General features: G+C 41.5%; 1 protein-coding gene across 3 annotated transcripts in view; it reads right to left on the reverse strand.

Annotated features, from left to right (window-relative positions):
- Window positions 1–16431, reverse strand: part of EVC (EvC ciliary complex subunit 1) — a 144008-nt gene that overhangs the window by 27440 nt on the left and 100137 nt on the right. For all 3 annotated transcript variants that reach the window (XM_056555129.1, XM_056555128.1, XM_056555130.1), the window contains 3 exons: window positions 6710–6858; window positions 4463–4561; window positions 1753–1965 (listed from right to left, as the gene is read on the reverse strand). In XM_056555129.1, the coding sequence (XP_056411104.1) occupies window positions 1753–1965; window positions 4463–4561; window positions 6710–6858 (461 nt within the window). The remainder of the gene's footprint in view (window positions 1–1752; window positions 1966–4462; window positions 4562–6709; window positions 6859–16431) is intronic.

Consider the following 16431-nt stretch of genomic DNA (forward strand, 5'->3'; position numbering starts at 1 on the left):
CTGTATTTCTTCCCTGCATTCATGCCCGCTAATACAGCAACCTGTTGATGGGACCAATGGTAACAAATAGAGTGCAGAAAAGCTCATTGCTTATAAAGAAAAAAAAAAAAAAAAGATATGTGAGACACAAAGGAAAAAGCATATGTCCATAGAAGAGCCCTTAAAAACGTATGCTAACCTTAGATAATAGATAATAATAGGTTATATAACTTGTATATAGCATTTTTGCTGGCTTCTTCCCCTAGTGGAGACTAACTACTATGATGTCTCCTGTACACTGCTAACAAAAAGAAGGGGATTCTGCTACCCTGCATCTATATAGCACACCCGCAGAAGCAGCAGTATGGAAGACATTATAGAGTGATGTTGAGCAATATAGCTGTGAGCAAGCACTGGGATGAGATATAGCGGCATCTACAAGCTGCTGGAGCCTCCTTCCCCTCTATAGAATGGGTAGCTGTAACTCTATCCCTCAGTCAGCTGATCCATGGATGGATTTGCACAGTTTTTGTTGAGTGAAATATGAGCTTAGGGGGGGAATTGTAAAGGGATCAGGCATTTTCTTTTGATATAATATATTACAAAAGGTTCTTACATTTGCTTGTAAGTTTGTTTACAGTGTGTTACCTATTAAATGTCTTCTCTTTGTCATCATATCATTTTTATGTCTAACATTCTGTGTAGTACTGTACATCTTTATAGTGGTTTGCACTTCATTTTTTTTTTTAGGCTCAAAATCCTTGTAGGTCTAAAAGATAACATGCCAACTACTTGTAGCTTTCACTACGAGGTGACTTAGGAGTTTACTGGGTTATTATTGAGTTCACTGTATAAAAGTTATGCATTAAGCTCTTAAGCTGCCTCTAGTGGTGGCTGTTAACATGTCCTCTTTCGTGACTATGCAAAGGATTTGCAGCTTTCTATCAGAAAATAGAAGATCTCATCATTCTAAAGCTATATTATATGTTTATGAGAAAGAATACTACAAAATAGAATAAAAACAATATATCAGTTGTTGTGGTTTTTATAGTTTTCAACTTCAAATGTATTTTTGGTCCACACATATACTACATAATTCCTACACAATTCCTCCTGTGGATACTCACAAACACTCAGCAGCATCTATGATTACCTGTATTGTGGATAACTCTCTACACACCGCCTGTAACACTAGATGGCGGTAGACACTTATGCAAAATGATAGCCACTTCCTTCACACATTGAATAGAAGTGTTACATTCTTTTAATATTCAAACGGGTACACAAACGGGAAATCAACTGGTGCAAGAAAATTAAACAGATTTGTAAATCATGCATCTGATGAAAGGTCACATGACCTGAAACGTGTCATGCTAGGTGCTTTTTCCGAGGATTTTATCCATGTCTTCTATTGAAGTTCTTCCACGTCAATGCGTTTAAAGTGATGAAATAAAAGTGAAGTTTCTTACTCGCTGGCATCACCCCTTTCTTCTACTTAGATTTGTAAATTACTTCTACTAAAAAATCTTAATCCTTCAAGTACTTATCAACTGCTGTATAGTACAGAGGAAGTTCTTTTATTTTTGAATTTCTTTTCTGTCTGACCACAGTGCTCTCTTGCTGACACCTCTGTCCAGAGCAGGATGAGTTTGCTATAGGGATTTGCTCCTGTTCTGGACAATTCCTGACATGGACAGAATCTGTTTAACTTTTTGGCACCAGTTGACTTAACAAAAAAAAAAAAATAACTTTCGTACCCCTTTAAACATTTACCTGCTTCTCTTGCAACAGCATCTCCTGGAAGAGCTTGATTTTTGTCTTCCTCTCGTTTTCTGCCTTTTCAAGTTCAGTAGATAGATTATCTCTCAGTTCATGCTTCATACTTTCACATTCTCCTAAAGTCAAGCTAGTATTTTCGGGAAGTGTCTGAAGACACAGCTTTTTCACCATCTTTTCAAACCTCTGTGAGGCTCCTGTGTATAGCTCCTTGAAGACATAAAATGTACATGGATTAGTGGGATCGCTGCACCTTCACATAACCGAACACCTAAATAAATTTCAGCAATACACAAAATACCAAAAATGATAAAAGTTTATTGAGTAAATATACAAATAGAGATAAAATCAAAGTACATAAGCATGATGCAAAGGACTGAGAAAATACAAGGGGCATAGACTAGAAAAACGTTGGAATGGAATGACTATAACTGCATAAGTGTAGTAAACTAAGCAACAATGGTGCAATACAACTGAATCCAATCACAGTAGTACAAACTACAAAGAATGCATTGATAGACTCGTATAGATAACCCAATGTAGAGCCAGATGCCACCTGCACTTACCCCAATGCACGTTTCGCGCTGCTGCACTTCGTTAGGGGGCATTTTTGGTATTTTGTGTATTGCTGAAATTTATTTAGGTGTTATATTATCTCATATTCCAGCAATCTATGCTTGTTCATTTATTTGTTTGGTGACAACTTCACATAACCATCAAAGTATTTCCAACAACCACTAACATAATACAGCATACCAAGGGTCACATGTAGAATGTATGTTTACTACAGTATATGGATAGTCACACAAAGTATGCATTGGACTTTCGGTTCGGATGTGCTTATGGTAGGACTCCTGTAGAAGAGCTCGGGGATCCTGCAAAACGGTACCTGGTTTCCATACATGGAGAGAATCCTTCTCTGCGCAGGACGGGACTTATAGCACCTTCACCCTCCTCCAGCTTATAGCACCTTCACCCTCCTTAAATGGTGGCAGTGGCACAGATTGCAGGCCAGCAGGAGAATTAGCCTCCTTCATCTTCACAGGAGAGGACTACAGACCTCCCAGACTTGGTGGATGAGTGAATGCCAGGGCTCGGACTCTCATGCAAACAACTTGCCATCGAGCTTATCCTATCTCCAGGCTTCTCTGGAGTCACTGGGCTGTTTAAGCTGCAATGTTGGCAAACACACAGCTCGAGCTTGGCAATCAGATCCCAAACAAACCTAGATTTATCGCTAAAGACAATGGGGGAGACATGTGTAGAGGAAGGGTGGTGTAGTTGCCCATAGCAACCAATCAGATTGCTTCTTTAATTTTTTAAAAGTCCCCTGAAACATTAAAGAAGCAATCTGATTGGTTGCTATTGGCAACCGGTTAGCTTTTCCTCTGCACAGGATTTGATAACTCTCCTCCAATATGGTTCCAGTCCATAGTAGTCCAGGTTTAAAGCTCATGACCCCATTGCAAATAAAGAGAACAGACAGCCAGCTATTAATGACAGGACACTCATGGGTGAAGTGACACCACATTATGTTATGTTGGTCTGTCAGGGCTTGTGCATAGCTTCACATAACCACTACTCTCAACAATCTCCAAGAGGTATGCTTCCTAAAAGTAGCCTCTGAGAGCCTTTTTCATAGGGGAGCGGGGGAAGCATTTTGCAGAAGTCTCAAGCCAAAATAAGTGCGGCCATTTTGCCCAGGCTGCCAGAATGTAAAATAACATACAGGACTCACCTGCCCCCGCACCCCAGTATTGTTGCTCCATACCTCGACTGCCGTCTTCTTCATGGGTGGCATGGTCAATCCCTCACACTGAGGCTCAGCTAATCTCGGGTGCTGCGATGTCTCGCCTTGGCCGGTGATAGGCTGAGCAGCAGTGTGTTGCACTTAGCTCTAGTGACCAATGCTGGGGCGCCATGTATCACACTGCCACTCAGCCTATCGTCGGCCGAGGCGGGACATTGCTGTGGCCGGCAAGACCCAGTGTCTTAAAGGGGTTCTCCACTGCCCTGTCTTCCAGAGCTCCACTCGCAGCGTCGGGAAGTTTATTATTCCGGACGTTGGCTGTGTGCGGGATTCAGTGTTCGAGGCTGCCCCCTCGTGACATCACGCCCGCCCCCCTCAACGAAAGTCTATGGGAAGGGGGTGCGACAGCGGTCTCACCCCCTTTCCATAGATTTTCGTTGAGGGGTCGGGCGTGACGTCATGAGGGGGCTGAAGTGACGTCACGAGGGGGCGGCTTCGAACACGGAAGCCCGCACACAGCGTCCGGAGTAATAAACTTTCGGATGCTGCGAGCGGAGCTCCAGAAGACAGGGCAGTGGAGAACCCCTTTAACAGTCCACACCTGTAATAATTTACATATCTGCCTGAGACATAACTGCATGCCAAGATTTGCAGCAATGTGGATGCATTCCTTTTTTTCCCAATGAATATACATTTTTACAAAGTAAATAAAGTCTTTAAGATTTTTGAATGCATCATTTTTTCAGACACCATTTGCTAAGTACAAGTTGAACATGTTTGTGCCACTGCTTAGCAACAGAGAACACTCCTTACGGTGACAACACAAAGTGTCCATACCATTGTGGAAATCTGTTGTAGTCGCAAACAGTAAAATAGCTAGGTCTGGGCAACAAGGGAAAAAAACATAGCAGGTCAGGGCTGGGTATTTATTTACCGGATGCAAAAATAAAAGGTTACCTGGCAGAGTTCAGCAACAGTATCAATGGCTTTACAGTCCTCTTCATCCTCCAGCGCACCCTGAAGTTCTCTCTGATCTTCTAGCAGTTTATGGTATTCCTGGATAAATAACAGGTTAAAGGAACTTGTTACAAATTGCAACATTAAACAGTTACAATCTACATAAAACATTCAGTAACATTGTCAACACTTCACATTACTTCTCTTGCAGTCACTGAGTTATACATGTCCTTTCTCTATTTACAACCACTAAAATCAGAATTCTGTTGGTTTCAATCCACTGGAGAGCGTTTTTCTCTATTAGCTGTGATGACAAAGCTCCATTAAAAAACTTGTCACATGTCTGACTGCAGGATGGAGCTGAACCGTTGTCTGTTTCCAAGGGCAACAAGCAGATGTTTGAAAGGAGGTTAAAGAGCTACTGGGCCTTTAAAAGATGCATTAGGCCTCTGGTATCTACATTTTCACAATAATTTCAAAGAAAAGTTGAAGATTAGAGCAACAATGTATATTCCCTTTAAGTGATCTTTGCTGTATTTTTCTCCTCCATGCTGCGTGATCATTGCCTCATCATAGATATTGCATTGTGGTACATACTACATACACTCCACCACCCTCCTGCCAAGTAAGATCACTCAATTAGCCTTCCTAATGATGGTGCCGGAAGGATTCTTTTCAGTCACTGTAGCCCGCAGCGTTACACCTGACAGAGCTACACCCCCCCCCCCCCCCCCCCCATGATTTCTCCATACAGATGTCCAGCCAAGCTTTTATCTGTGTCTGAGAACAAAAGGATTTGGCAAGATACCACATCTTTTTCTTCCCTGGAATCATATTGTTCAGACATGAAAAATAGATTAATGCGATAGCAAGTTACACTTAGCAGGTAAATGGTGGTGTTCTTCACTCCACAACTGTCAATCAAATCCAACTCATTCGCTGCATTAGCCTATGCAGTGAACAAGTAATAGAGAGGATAGAGTGGCCTACGGGGAAATAAAGAACGCTGCCGCGCAATTCACCAGCTTATGACTCGATTGCAGCAGATCTCAGTCTTGAGGGGCGTAACACTTTAAGGTTTACTTCTACTGACAGACCCCGACTACAGAAAAGACTTTTGTAGTCAGGATCCTCTAGTTAACCACAGAATAAAATAAAGTAGAACTCATCAATAAGGGGGCAAAATCAGTGACATATTTGTCTAAAGGTGTACTAGAATGAATACCTTCTGTCTTTTTGAATCTGCTTAACCCCTTGTTTAGTGCACTCCCTGTCAGTACTGACATAGAAATAAACAATACAGCTGAAATATCATTACGACTTGTGGGCATTAGGTTGCTGGTTAGGTCTTTAGAATAGTTTCTATGCAATAGTATGTGAGGTTATGCTTGTTGCTTTTCAATATTTTGATGTAATGTAAAAAGAGAAACTCTTTAAAGTGGCAAAAAAAAATTGTCAGTGGCAAAAGTCTGAATTTGTGGTGTCCCATCACCAAGGGCTCTCCTGTGGGCTGCGCATCTCCTTGGGCATGCCTGCTGCTCTTGTGTTGGGCCCACTGTGAAAAAGTTTACTGTGTTCAATATGTTTAAGCACTTTATTATATTTACTATATTCACTGTGTATTGTATTATGTATGTACTGTACCTTTAAGAGGGAGATAGACAGAAAAAGAGAGATAGAGAGAGCGAGAGAGAGATGCAGTGGTGATCAGGTGACTCTGTCTGGCCAATGGGATTTCCTGTATGCAGTGTAAGTTGCCCTAGTCGAGTTCTAGCCCAGACTTTGTGCAGAGCTCAGTCTGAGTACAGTGTGGAAAGGAGGAGGAAATCATGTGTGGCGAAAGTCAGCCCCGCCATTCTGTAAGTGTTCCCCGTACAGTGGTGACTCAAGCACTGGCGTTGTCAGTCATTGGCCCTTGTCAAAACATTAGTTAGTGTGGGATATATTCCAGTCTCTTATATCAAGTCTATATAATTCCAGTGGGTAAAAAAGCACCATAAGTCCCAGCAAGACAACAGGGCTCCCAAGGGTTACACTGCATCTCTTTTACTCTGCTCCGTACTGTGTGTTGAATCATCTACACCTGCTCAGTAAAAGTTATCCGTAACCCAATGTCAGTGTTTCTTAATCCCTGTGTTTAGCCCAGGAGAAGTTGTCTCCACCTTGGAGCATGTTTAGGCTAACGGTGCCCTGGCATCACGAATTGACAAGAATCCCTTGCACCCCTGTTGCACCACACAGTCTTACCGTTATAAAGTGGTCGGCATCTACAGTTCCCTCTGCCCTGGTTAGAAAGCTTAAGCGTTCTTCTTTTTGCTTTTTCTGTAGGATCTCGATGAGTTTATTGCGATGTCTCATGTGTTCAGCTATTAAAGCTTTCATTTGCTGATAGCAGTCTAGAAAAGAAACCACAGTGAGTGAATAAAAAAATTTAATTTGTCAGTAGTTTTTGGTTAATTGTTGGATATCTGTTAGCGTATAAAATCAAACTGTACCTTTCCTGAACTGATGGTGGTTACCAAACTTTCTCAGCCATGTGTCAAGGAGGCAGAGTCAATCTATGGGACTTCCTATAGACTTGCATTGAGGGGGCGTGACCATGACGACACGAGCGTGGCCAAGACGTCACAAGCCTCCAGCGATGCACCCGACGCTCTAAACGAATGCCGGATGCAGCAAGGAGATCCTCTGCATAAGGGATAAGATGTCTATGGGTGGAGTACCCCTTTAAGCAGCTCAGCCCCACCTTCTTGACACTTGGCTGATAAAAAAAAGGTAATTTTATATGTTTGACAACAATTAGGAAAAGTACAGTTTGCTTTTATATCAGTCAGCTATCCAATGGGGTCTGCAGTTTTTAGCAGCAAGTAGACTAAATAGATTCCCTTGAACATTTCTGTATTTAGGTCAGCATGTGACTTGTTTAGGAACAGCATGGTACCTCTGTAGTTATCATTGTTGCCTTGCGGCCTAAGTGTCAACAACAACATCTCGAGTGTTTTCATGGATTTCCTCTGCATATACTATTGAAAATATGCACACCAAGGCTCAGACAAAAAGAATCCTTTCTCAAAATGGTAAATCCAACAAAAATTTTTTTTTTTTTTTACATTTTATAGCTATATCCTGTCTGAAAATAGGTCAAAACTTTCTCTATAGTGGAACTATACCTCTTTGGGACAGTTTACAGTTTTGCTATATGTTTGCTTCCTCAGAGGGCGTGGACATGCCCCCCTGAGGAAGCAAACATATGGCAAAGCGGTCGTTGGGATGATATAGGTATGGTTTTGCACTCTTCTATTATGTAAAGCCCTGTTTCTTTGTTTTCCAGGTCTACCATTATTTTGTATTCCTGTGGTACTTCACTATACTTTACATTCTAGCCTATTGTGTTTTATACACTTTGACCTGTGATATAGTCCTTGTCTTTGTACTGAAGTTTCTGCCCTCCTACCTATATGTGTATGTATCTGGTGCTATTTCTTTTTGTCTCTTTCCTGTGTAAATGTAATTTTATTGTCTTTTTAACTTTTGTGATTATAATAAAGATATATTTTTGCTAATATCTTTTCTTGTGGTGCATTTTTCTCATTTGGTGTCTAACCAGTTCTGCTTTAAAGAAGCACTCCAGGTTTTTGCTTATATCATGCACTCTCACCATCACTAGTCGTACAGCTCCATTTGTTTTATAACAGCAAAGCTGCATCCATACATTTCATTACAGTAATTTGGTCATGTGATCACCAGTCTTTCAGTGTTTAATGTCAGTGTCAGAATGTCAGTCCTGGGTTCTGACTTCCTGTGAACAACAGGATGACATCATCACCTACCAGATCCCTCCTATTAGCTCTCAGATCCCTCCCAGCTCTATTATATTTTATGGGATAATGATATATACTACACATTCACCTCCCCTGAGGCTGTGTTTACACATTGCATTTTATGCTGAATTTATATTTTTGATGTGATTTTCTCAAAATGCCAGCAAAAATATTTCTAGGATTATGCAAATGTGTACTTTTTTAACGAGTGAAAAATTCAGTACAGTTTCAACATATGAACACAGCCTAAAGAATTCAAATCTTTATTAAAAAAAAAAAAAAAAAAAAAACCTTAACAGTGATTATAGGTCACCTTATGACAACATTTCTCTACAAAAAAATGCATTCAAACTGCACATACTGTGACTGACTTCAACCCAGTTATAAGTCTAATGGAATTTATCTGGGTGAACTCTAGCACCAGCAGCTTAATTACATGACCAGGTGCAATGATCAAACACCACACCCAATTTCTCTAAAGAGCCAGAGGACTCATGGGAAATATAGTAAGCATATAAGCAAGGGATTTTAGGGATTTATATATCCAACATACCGAAGCTTATCGGTTCAGCTCACCTGCCAGCCTTCACTGCGACACGGACGAGACCGGACCCACGTCTCATGGGACATATGGAAGAAATAGAAAAATTCCAGCGCAGTCTCAGAGCAATGAGTGTTTCTTAATTCAGCAATTAGCCAACATAGAGAACAGGTGACACGTTTCGGCTATGCTGAGTAGCCTAAGGCTACTCAGCATAGCCGAAACGCGTCACCTGTTCTCTATGTTGGCTAGTTGCCGAATAAAGAAACATGCATTGCGCTAAGACTGCGCTGGAATTTTTCTATTTCTTCCATATACCGTATATCCAACATGGAGCACAACTCAGCTAAAAGGGGTAAGCACAAGGCGTACACAAGATCCTCTGCTTTATTCTCTAATTGCAGCCAATGCTGTCCTAAATAAAAAATCGTGAAGTGCTTCTTTGATGGAAATCTTGGAAACCACAATCTTTCCTGTAGCAGGGTTTAGCTTCAGTGGTCTATTATGGAATCTATCAGTAGTCAGAAAAAATGATCTCTACTGATGTCATAGTCCGAAAGGTTGTAACGACAAGACTTTTTGTTGTATTTCCTCTTCAAAAAGGTCTCAGCAAAGACAACATTTTTATGGTCCACGACACCTTAAACAGAAAGCCAATTTTGCCAGAAAAAATAAAAAAAACATCTAATAATAAAAAATAAATGAATAAAAAAGGGCATAAAATGTAGGTATTCTATGGTAGCCATTCAGGTATGAGTGAAGAACACAAAAGCAGGAGCTATTCATGGTGTTGCCCCTCAAACATTTAAGCCTCTATTACATATGACTGTTTATCAGCTTTTCACTAGAATACAGCTGCACTGCAATACCAGACATGACCTAAGGACAAGGGTGGTGCTGTTTCAGGAAGATGTGAGACACTTGAGTATATATACAGTATATATGTGGCTGACTGGGTTTGCTCTAGTCTGTGCTCCGGGGGTGCGCGGTGGTCCCACTGTGCCCCACGATCGCACTGTGCTAATTACCATATAATGTAAGGTTGCTGTACGGTATCTACTGGAGCTTAGCACTTTTTCCCATATGTAAGATGGCGCTGACTGCTCTAGCTTAGTTCCTTGAGCATGCGCGGGTTGCAGTGTGTGCGATCGTCCAGCAACGGTCCACATGATCGGTCACATGATACAGTACACTGACACCGCATCCGGTTTGCGCTCTGCAACCCGGCAGTCTCTGGCGTCTTAGCGTTCATCCCAACCATGCCTGCTGCCAGTTGATACTGTCCTCCGCCCACGTCTTTATGATATTATACATCACTTACACACTCTATCACGTCACTGATCTGTATAACAGGATATACAGACTATATGTGCACTATATGAATGTCGATAAGCCTGAGAAGTTGTATGATTCCGTATAACAGGCCTTTGTAACATCACTGTGCACATGACTGTTTTAATCAATGGATGGGCCCTGCGTGGCCTTAAATACGCACCAGTGTGTATCATTTTTGGCTTAAAAATGGCAAAATTGCCAAAACGTAGCTACACCTTGGAGTGAATAAAGAACACTTTTTTTTTCTTCATCAACTGGAGTGCCATCGCTCTTTCTGTGGATATATACACTATACACACACAATATTATATATATATATATATATATATATAATAGCTGGAGAGAAAATCACTTGCACTCACCGGTCTAGTGGAAGTCTGTATTCGGGATTATCCGTTGTGTCGTTAGACATCTGGATGAGGGTGCTCAGAGGCTAACAGCCGTTTTCGCGCACAGCCGTGCGCGAAAACGGCTGTTAGCCTCTGAGCACCCTCATCCAGACATCTCCCGGCACAACGGATAATCCGAAATACAGACTTCCACTAGACCGGTGAGTGCAAGTGATTTTCTCTCCAGCTATTACAATATTGTACAAGTACTCTGCATCACTTAGCACCATGGCAGTGAATAGAAACACTATCGGCTACGGCCACTGACGCTGCAAAAATAATTCCACCATCCAGCAATATATTAATAATGGGAAATCAAAAGCAGTGCCCTCCAAATCCTCTAAAAAATAACACATTTTATATATATATATATATATATATATATATATATATATATATATATATATATATATATATATCTACACACACAGGACAAGAAAACATCTTATGTAAGATATACCTTTTCCCAATCTCTTTAGTTTTTGCTCCTTTTTTTTACTTTTTTTTTTATCCTGTAAAATTTTGCACATTCATTTCTGTCCAGAGATTTACACTCAATGTGATTTTTTTAGCTATTGATATCCCTGTTACTATTCACAGTCAAACGCTATACTAGGCAGCCCCATCTCCGGAATGAAATATAGATTCAGCGATACCCTGAGGAGATAGCTATTGGATTAACGCAGTGAACCTTAACAAAATCTCAATGAAACTGCAGGTGACAACTTTTCATACCACGCAAAAATTGGCTTTTCTGCCAAGACGTCTGGTATTCTGCTCCTCTCTACACATCACTAGAGGTTATATATAAACCTTTTTTTTTTTTTTCCTGGTAGAAGAAGCGGAACAAATTGAAAAATATTTGAGCATTGTTGACTTATTCCCCCCCCCTCTTCATATTTGTTTGCAAGAAGAGTATATTTTGGGTCCCATTCATGCGGTCACAGTTGCTGGCTCCATATGTTGTGAGAAGCAAAGGATGAATTGACTGGAACTACCCAGGATAAGAGTGGGTGAGGTGTACAATGCCCTAATGTTGTGGTGCCAGGAGAGAGGTAGTGGTGCATTAAGCCGTGTGTCTACCCATCACCGGGATGTCAGCAAACCAAGTTGAGCTGTCATATGTGATAGCAGCAAGTTCAGTGCTGCCAACCAGAAAAAGAAGCTAAATTAGTCATGTCAGAAAATGAATTTATGTTATCTTGTGACTTTACATTACAAGGATAGATATACTGTACGGGGGTAAACAAACACTATATAAAAACATAGTGGATGGAATAAAACAGAGTAGAATAAAAAATAAAAAAAACATTAAGAAATATAGGTAAAATATCGGTGGGAGCTATAGTGATAAAAATGGTAAAAGTCATGGAAAATAAATCATAATTTGGGGCATAACTGAGAATCTGGTATGGAGCATTCAAATTTGGTAGATATTTTATGGATTACAAGTAAAATGTGTCTATATTGAAAAAAAAATATTGTGGATAGACTTTATAATAGTTTTCTATAAGTTTGTCTTTACAGTACCTATACAGGTCGATAAGTTCCCATGTTTACAGACTACAAACATACCCAGGCATAGAAAAACAGAGCTAATTTCTTCCAAAAACCGCACCCCACCTGTCCCCAGGTTGTGCGTGGTTTTACAACTTGGCTCCTTTCACTTTAATGGAACTGAGCTGCAATAATACATACAACCTGAAGACAAGTGTGGTGCTGTTTTGTGAAGAAATTATCAGTTTTTTCTAATCCTGGATAGCCCCTTTAATATGCATGATGTTCTTGGCTGCCAGGCATTTAGCACCGGATCCTCAGAAATGCCCTGCGCTACTGCACATATCTCACATTGCTATAACTTGCCCTGATGAGTTTTTTGATGGTTTGGATTTTCATATGAGGGGTGTGTTACATGCTGTAAACAAGACCAGGCTCACTTATCAGGACACTAGAATTCGGAAAGGTTGGGCAACAATTGACGTCCATGCTGAAAAAAAAAATTATTATGAGAAATACTAATAAAAAAAAGAAGAAAAAAACATGTTTTTTTCCCCCCAAGAAACCTGTCTCTCTGCCAAACTGATCAAAATAATTTGCAGCAAATACATCAAGGGGCATCATGGGTTTTCCTAATTACCAACACTTTCCATTGCTAAAAGCAAATACATTTGGCTATTTCCCAAGCACCGGATCCATGCAATGTTTACTATATATCTTACGGATGACGTTCCCGTCCAATTTCGTCCCTTAATTAGTTATGATATGGGGCTCGGAGCTGCCTAGACAGATATTAGACCAGGGGCTGTCTCCTTCATGCTTAGTCAGCTATGCATCCTTAAATTAGCAATTCCACTTACCCAGAGAAGGTTGTAAACAAATACTGCGATATCTCTCTTCAAAATTAAATTTCATTTTCCTATGATCATTACTAATTTGTGCCCATACAGTTTCTATGGCCACTATTTTGTTACAGTCTCCTTTAAAGGGAACGTTTCATTTTACATGGGCACTGTCTGATCCAAAAACTTTTGTTTATATATTGTTAGTGTTGTAATATAGTTGTTTAAAACTATTTGAATATTTAATAAAGAATGGAATGAAAGTTCCACCACTAAGGGTCCCCATTCCTACTGGGACACTATCCAGTCCGGCAGCAGCATCAGGCTTGTCAATGAGTCATGGACAAGAGATGACTGATGGACAAGGTTGCATGAGCAGACACACCAATCACCTATCACCACCACAAGGGAGGGAGACGCCCCCTTCCAGAGAGGCGGCCGGCGATAGGCTGAGCACCATGTGACGCTTCGTTACACCCGGAAGTATGAAGAGGATGGACCGGAGGACCGATCAGCTGTAGTGACGCTCCGCGGGAACCCAGGGAGGTGAGTGATGGTTCATTTTCATTTATTTTGCAGCCCGGGCAGGATGGAGCATGAATACTCTCCACTAGGAGAGTTACTGAAATTAAGGCATTTTGCCTCCCATGAACCTTTATGTGTAGTTGAAGGGAACCCATCATGAGATTTTACCATATATAACGCATGGCAACGCGTCATCTATGGTAAAATCTTCTTTCTCACCATACCTGGGGCATTCCTGCCCACAGGGATGGTGAAGATATGCAGTTTAAAGGGGTATTCCAGGCCAAAATTTTTTTATATATCAACTGGCTCCGGAAAGTTAAACAGATTTGTAAATTACTTCTATTAAAAAATCTTAATCCTTCCAATAGTTATTAGCTTCTGAAGTTTTCTGTCTAACTGCTCAATGATGATGTCACGTCCCGGGAGCTGTGCATGATGGGAGAATATCCCCATAGGAACTGCACAGCTCCCAGGACGTGAGTCATCAGAGAGCAGTTAGACAGAAAACAACAACTCAACTTCAGAAGCTGATAACTATTGGAAGGATTAAGATTTTTTAATAGAAGTAATTTACAAATCTGTTTAACTTTCCGGAGCCAGTTGATATATATAAAAAAAAGTTTTGGCCTGGAATACCCCTTTAAGGGTACGTTCACACATACAGGATCCTGCGCAGGATTTGTAACTGCCAATTAGAAGCGGTGCTCAGTCATTTAGTTTACATTGAAATCTGCAGCAGAAAATCCTGCGCATCAAATCTGCATACGTGTGAACATACCTTAAAAGTCTCCCCCGCCCGATAAGTAGTCCCCTGGGGCAGGAACTAAACTTACCTAGTCCCATCTTCTCGGCTGTAATCATGCCCTCTCAGCGTGATTGATAGCCCGTGTCACTGCTCTGCTCCCTAAGCAAGTGGGGCAGAGCAATGACGCAGGCGGTACCCAAGCTGTCAATCAGGTTGAGGGGACGTGAATACAGCCAAAAAGACAGGACTAGGTGAGTATAGTATAGTATACTACCTACAAGGTCGGCGGGAGACTTACTAACTTCATATCCTCACCATCCCTGTGAACAGGAGGAGGAAGATTACCACGCATTTTATATGGTAAAATCTCATGATGTCCCTTTAATATTGGCATACTTTTCAAAGAGTGCTAGCTACCCAGATAGGCAAGAAATGATTTAGTCTAAGATGCATTTGTTATATAAAGAAGGTCAGTGTCATATTTTTTTTAAAAGGAAATACACTGATATTTTATGAGACACCTGCAGAGCTAGTTTCCTTTTTGTATTACTATCTTAAAGGAAAACTGTCACATGTTTTCTCCCACACTATCCACAGGTACTGATGGATAGTGCAGGAGACTCTGATTCCAATGAGCCCTACCTTACCCGGATCCGCCCGGCCATTCGCCAGCAATTGTAGTTTTATTCTATGTGTATATCTTGCTGTAACTGGCATGGGCGGGGCTTCTGCAGCTAACTGGCACTGACGTCAGCACCGCTTATGAACATTCATCCCCCCTCCCTCCAGTTATGAGCGGCGAAGAGAGGAAGAGCTGGAGGGAGGGGGGATGAATATTCATAAGCGGCGCTGATGTCAGTGCAGAAGCCCCACCCGTGCCAGTTACAACAAGATATACACATAGAATAAAACTACAATTGCGGGCGAACGGCCGGGCGGATCCGGATAAGGTAGGGCTCATTGGAATCAGAGTCTCCCGCACTATCCATCAGTACCTGTGGATAGTGCGGGAGAAAACATGTGACAGTTTTCCTTTAAGATGGCGGTGGGTAATAATTAAAAATCCTGTTGTTATGCTTTGGCATTATTAACTGTTAACATATTTTTCATATTTAGGAACCATAGTCAAGATTAATAAATATTCATCATAGATAAAATAGCAATTTGTTATTTATATCATTACATATCACATCATGTAGTCATCTACAGGAAGAGTTAATAGTCCATTTTCTTCTCTATCTGCACTTGATATATAAGCAGACATTGACCTCGGTTAAATTGAAGTCACTGCACTGAATAGCCCTGGGGCGCTCAGTCTGGCGTCCGCCTTGTTTACAGAACATGCCAGTTATTTCCACAGATGAGGATATACGAAGAATATATAAGCCTTAATATGCCAGACAAGATGATCTATGAACACCCATTTATAGAACAGATACCATACAAAACCTGAAAAGTCTAAAAGGCAATGTGTTCTGTACATAGTTTTAGTACATTATAACATTGAATACATGTATTCACATGAGGGCCCAGTGGGGCAATGACTGGAGCAGCTAGGGCCATGTGAGCACTAACTGGACTGTGAGGGCAATGTGGAGACTGGCTGGGCTGCATTGTACCCTTAAAGGGGCTGCAAGTGCCACATTGGCATGTGGGCATATATTTACATGAGGGCGATGTGAGGCACTGATTGGAGCTGCGAGGGTAATGTGGTCACTGATTGGACTGGGGGCCGTGTGGGGACTGTGGGGACCACATGGGCAAAAGCAAAGGTTGCATGGGCCATGTGAGCTCTGATGGTGATGAATGTGCATTGATGGGGCTGAATGGGGTCCATGGGCATTTATAGGGGCTGCAAGGGCAATATAGCAACTGAGAGGGGCTGAGAGCATGTGGGCATGTATTCACATGAGGGCCATATGCTCACTGACTGGACTGTGAGGGCCATGTGGAGACTGACTGTGGCATCCACATGGGCACAGACAGTAGCTGTAAGGGCCATATGAGCACTGTTAGGAGCATTTAGAGCCTCATGGTTGCTGATAAGAGCTTCAAGGGCCAAATGGGCACTGAAAGAGGCACATGGACCCTGTGGGCACTAATGGCAGCTGCATGGTCACTGACTGCAGCCACACAGGTCACATGGGCATTGTTAGGGGAAGTGGTGACAACATGGGGAATGACTAAGGCTGTGTTAGCCGCATTAAGACTGACTGGGGCTGAGAGGGCCATCTTGGCACTGAATGTGGTTGTAAGAGGTTATGTGGGGAC

This window comes from Hyla sarda, chromosome 1 (genome assembly GCF_029499605.1).
Source record: "Hyla sarda isolate aHylSar1 chromosome 1, aHylSar1.hap1, whole genome shotgun sequence".
In the NCBI taxonomy this organism is placed as follows: Eukaryota; Metazoa; Chordata; class Amphibia; order Anura; family Hylidae; genus Hyla; species Hyla sarda.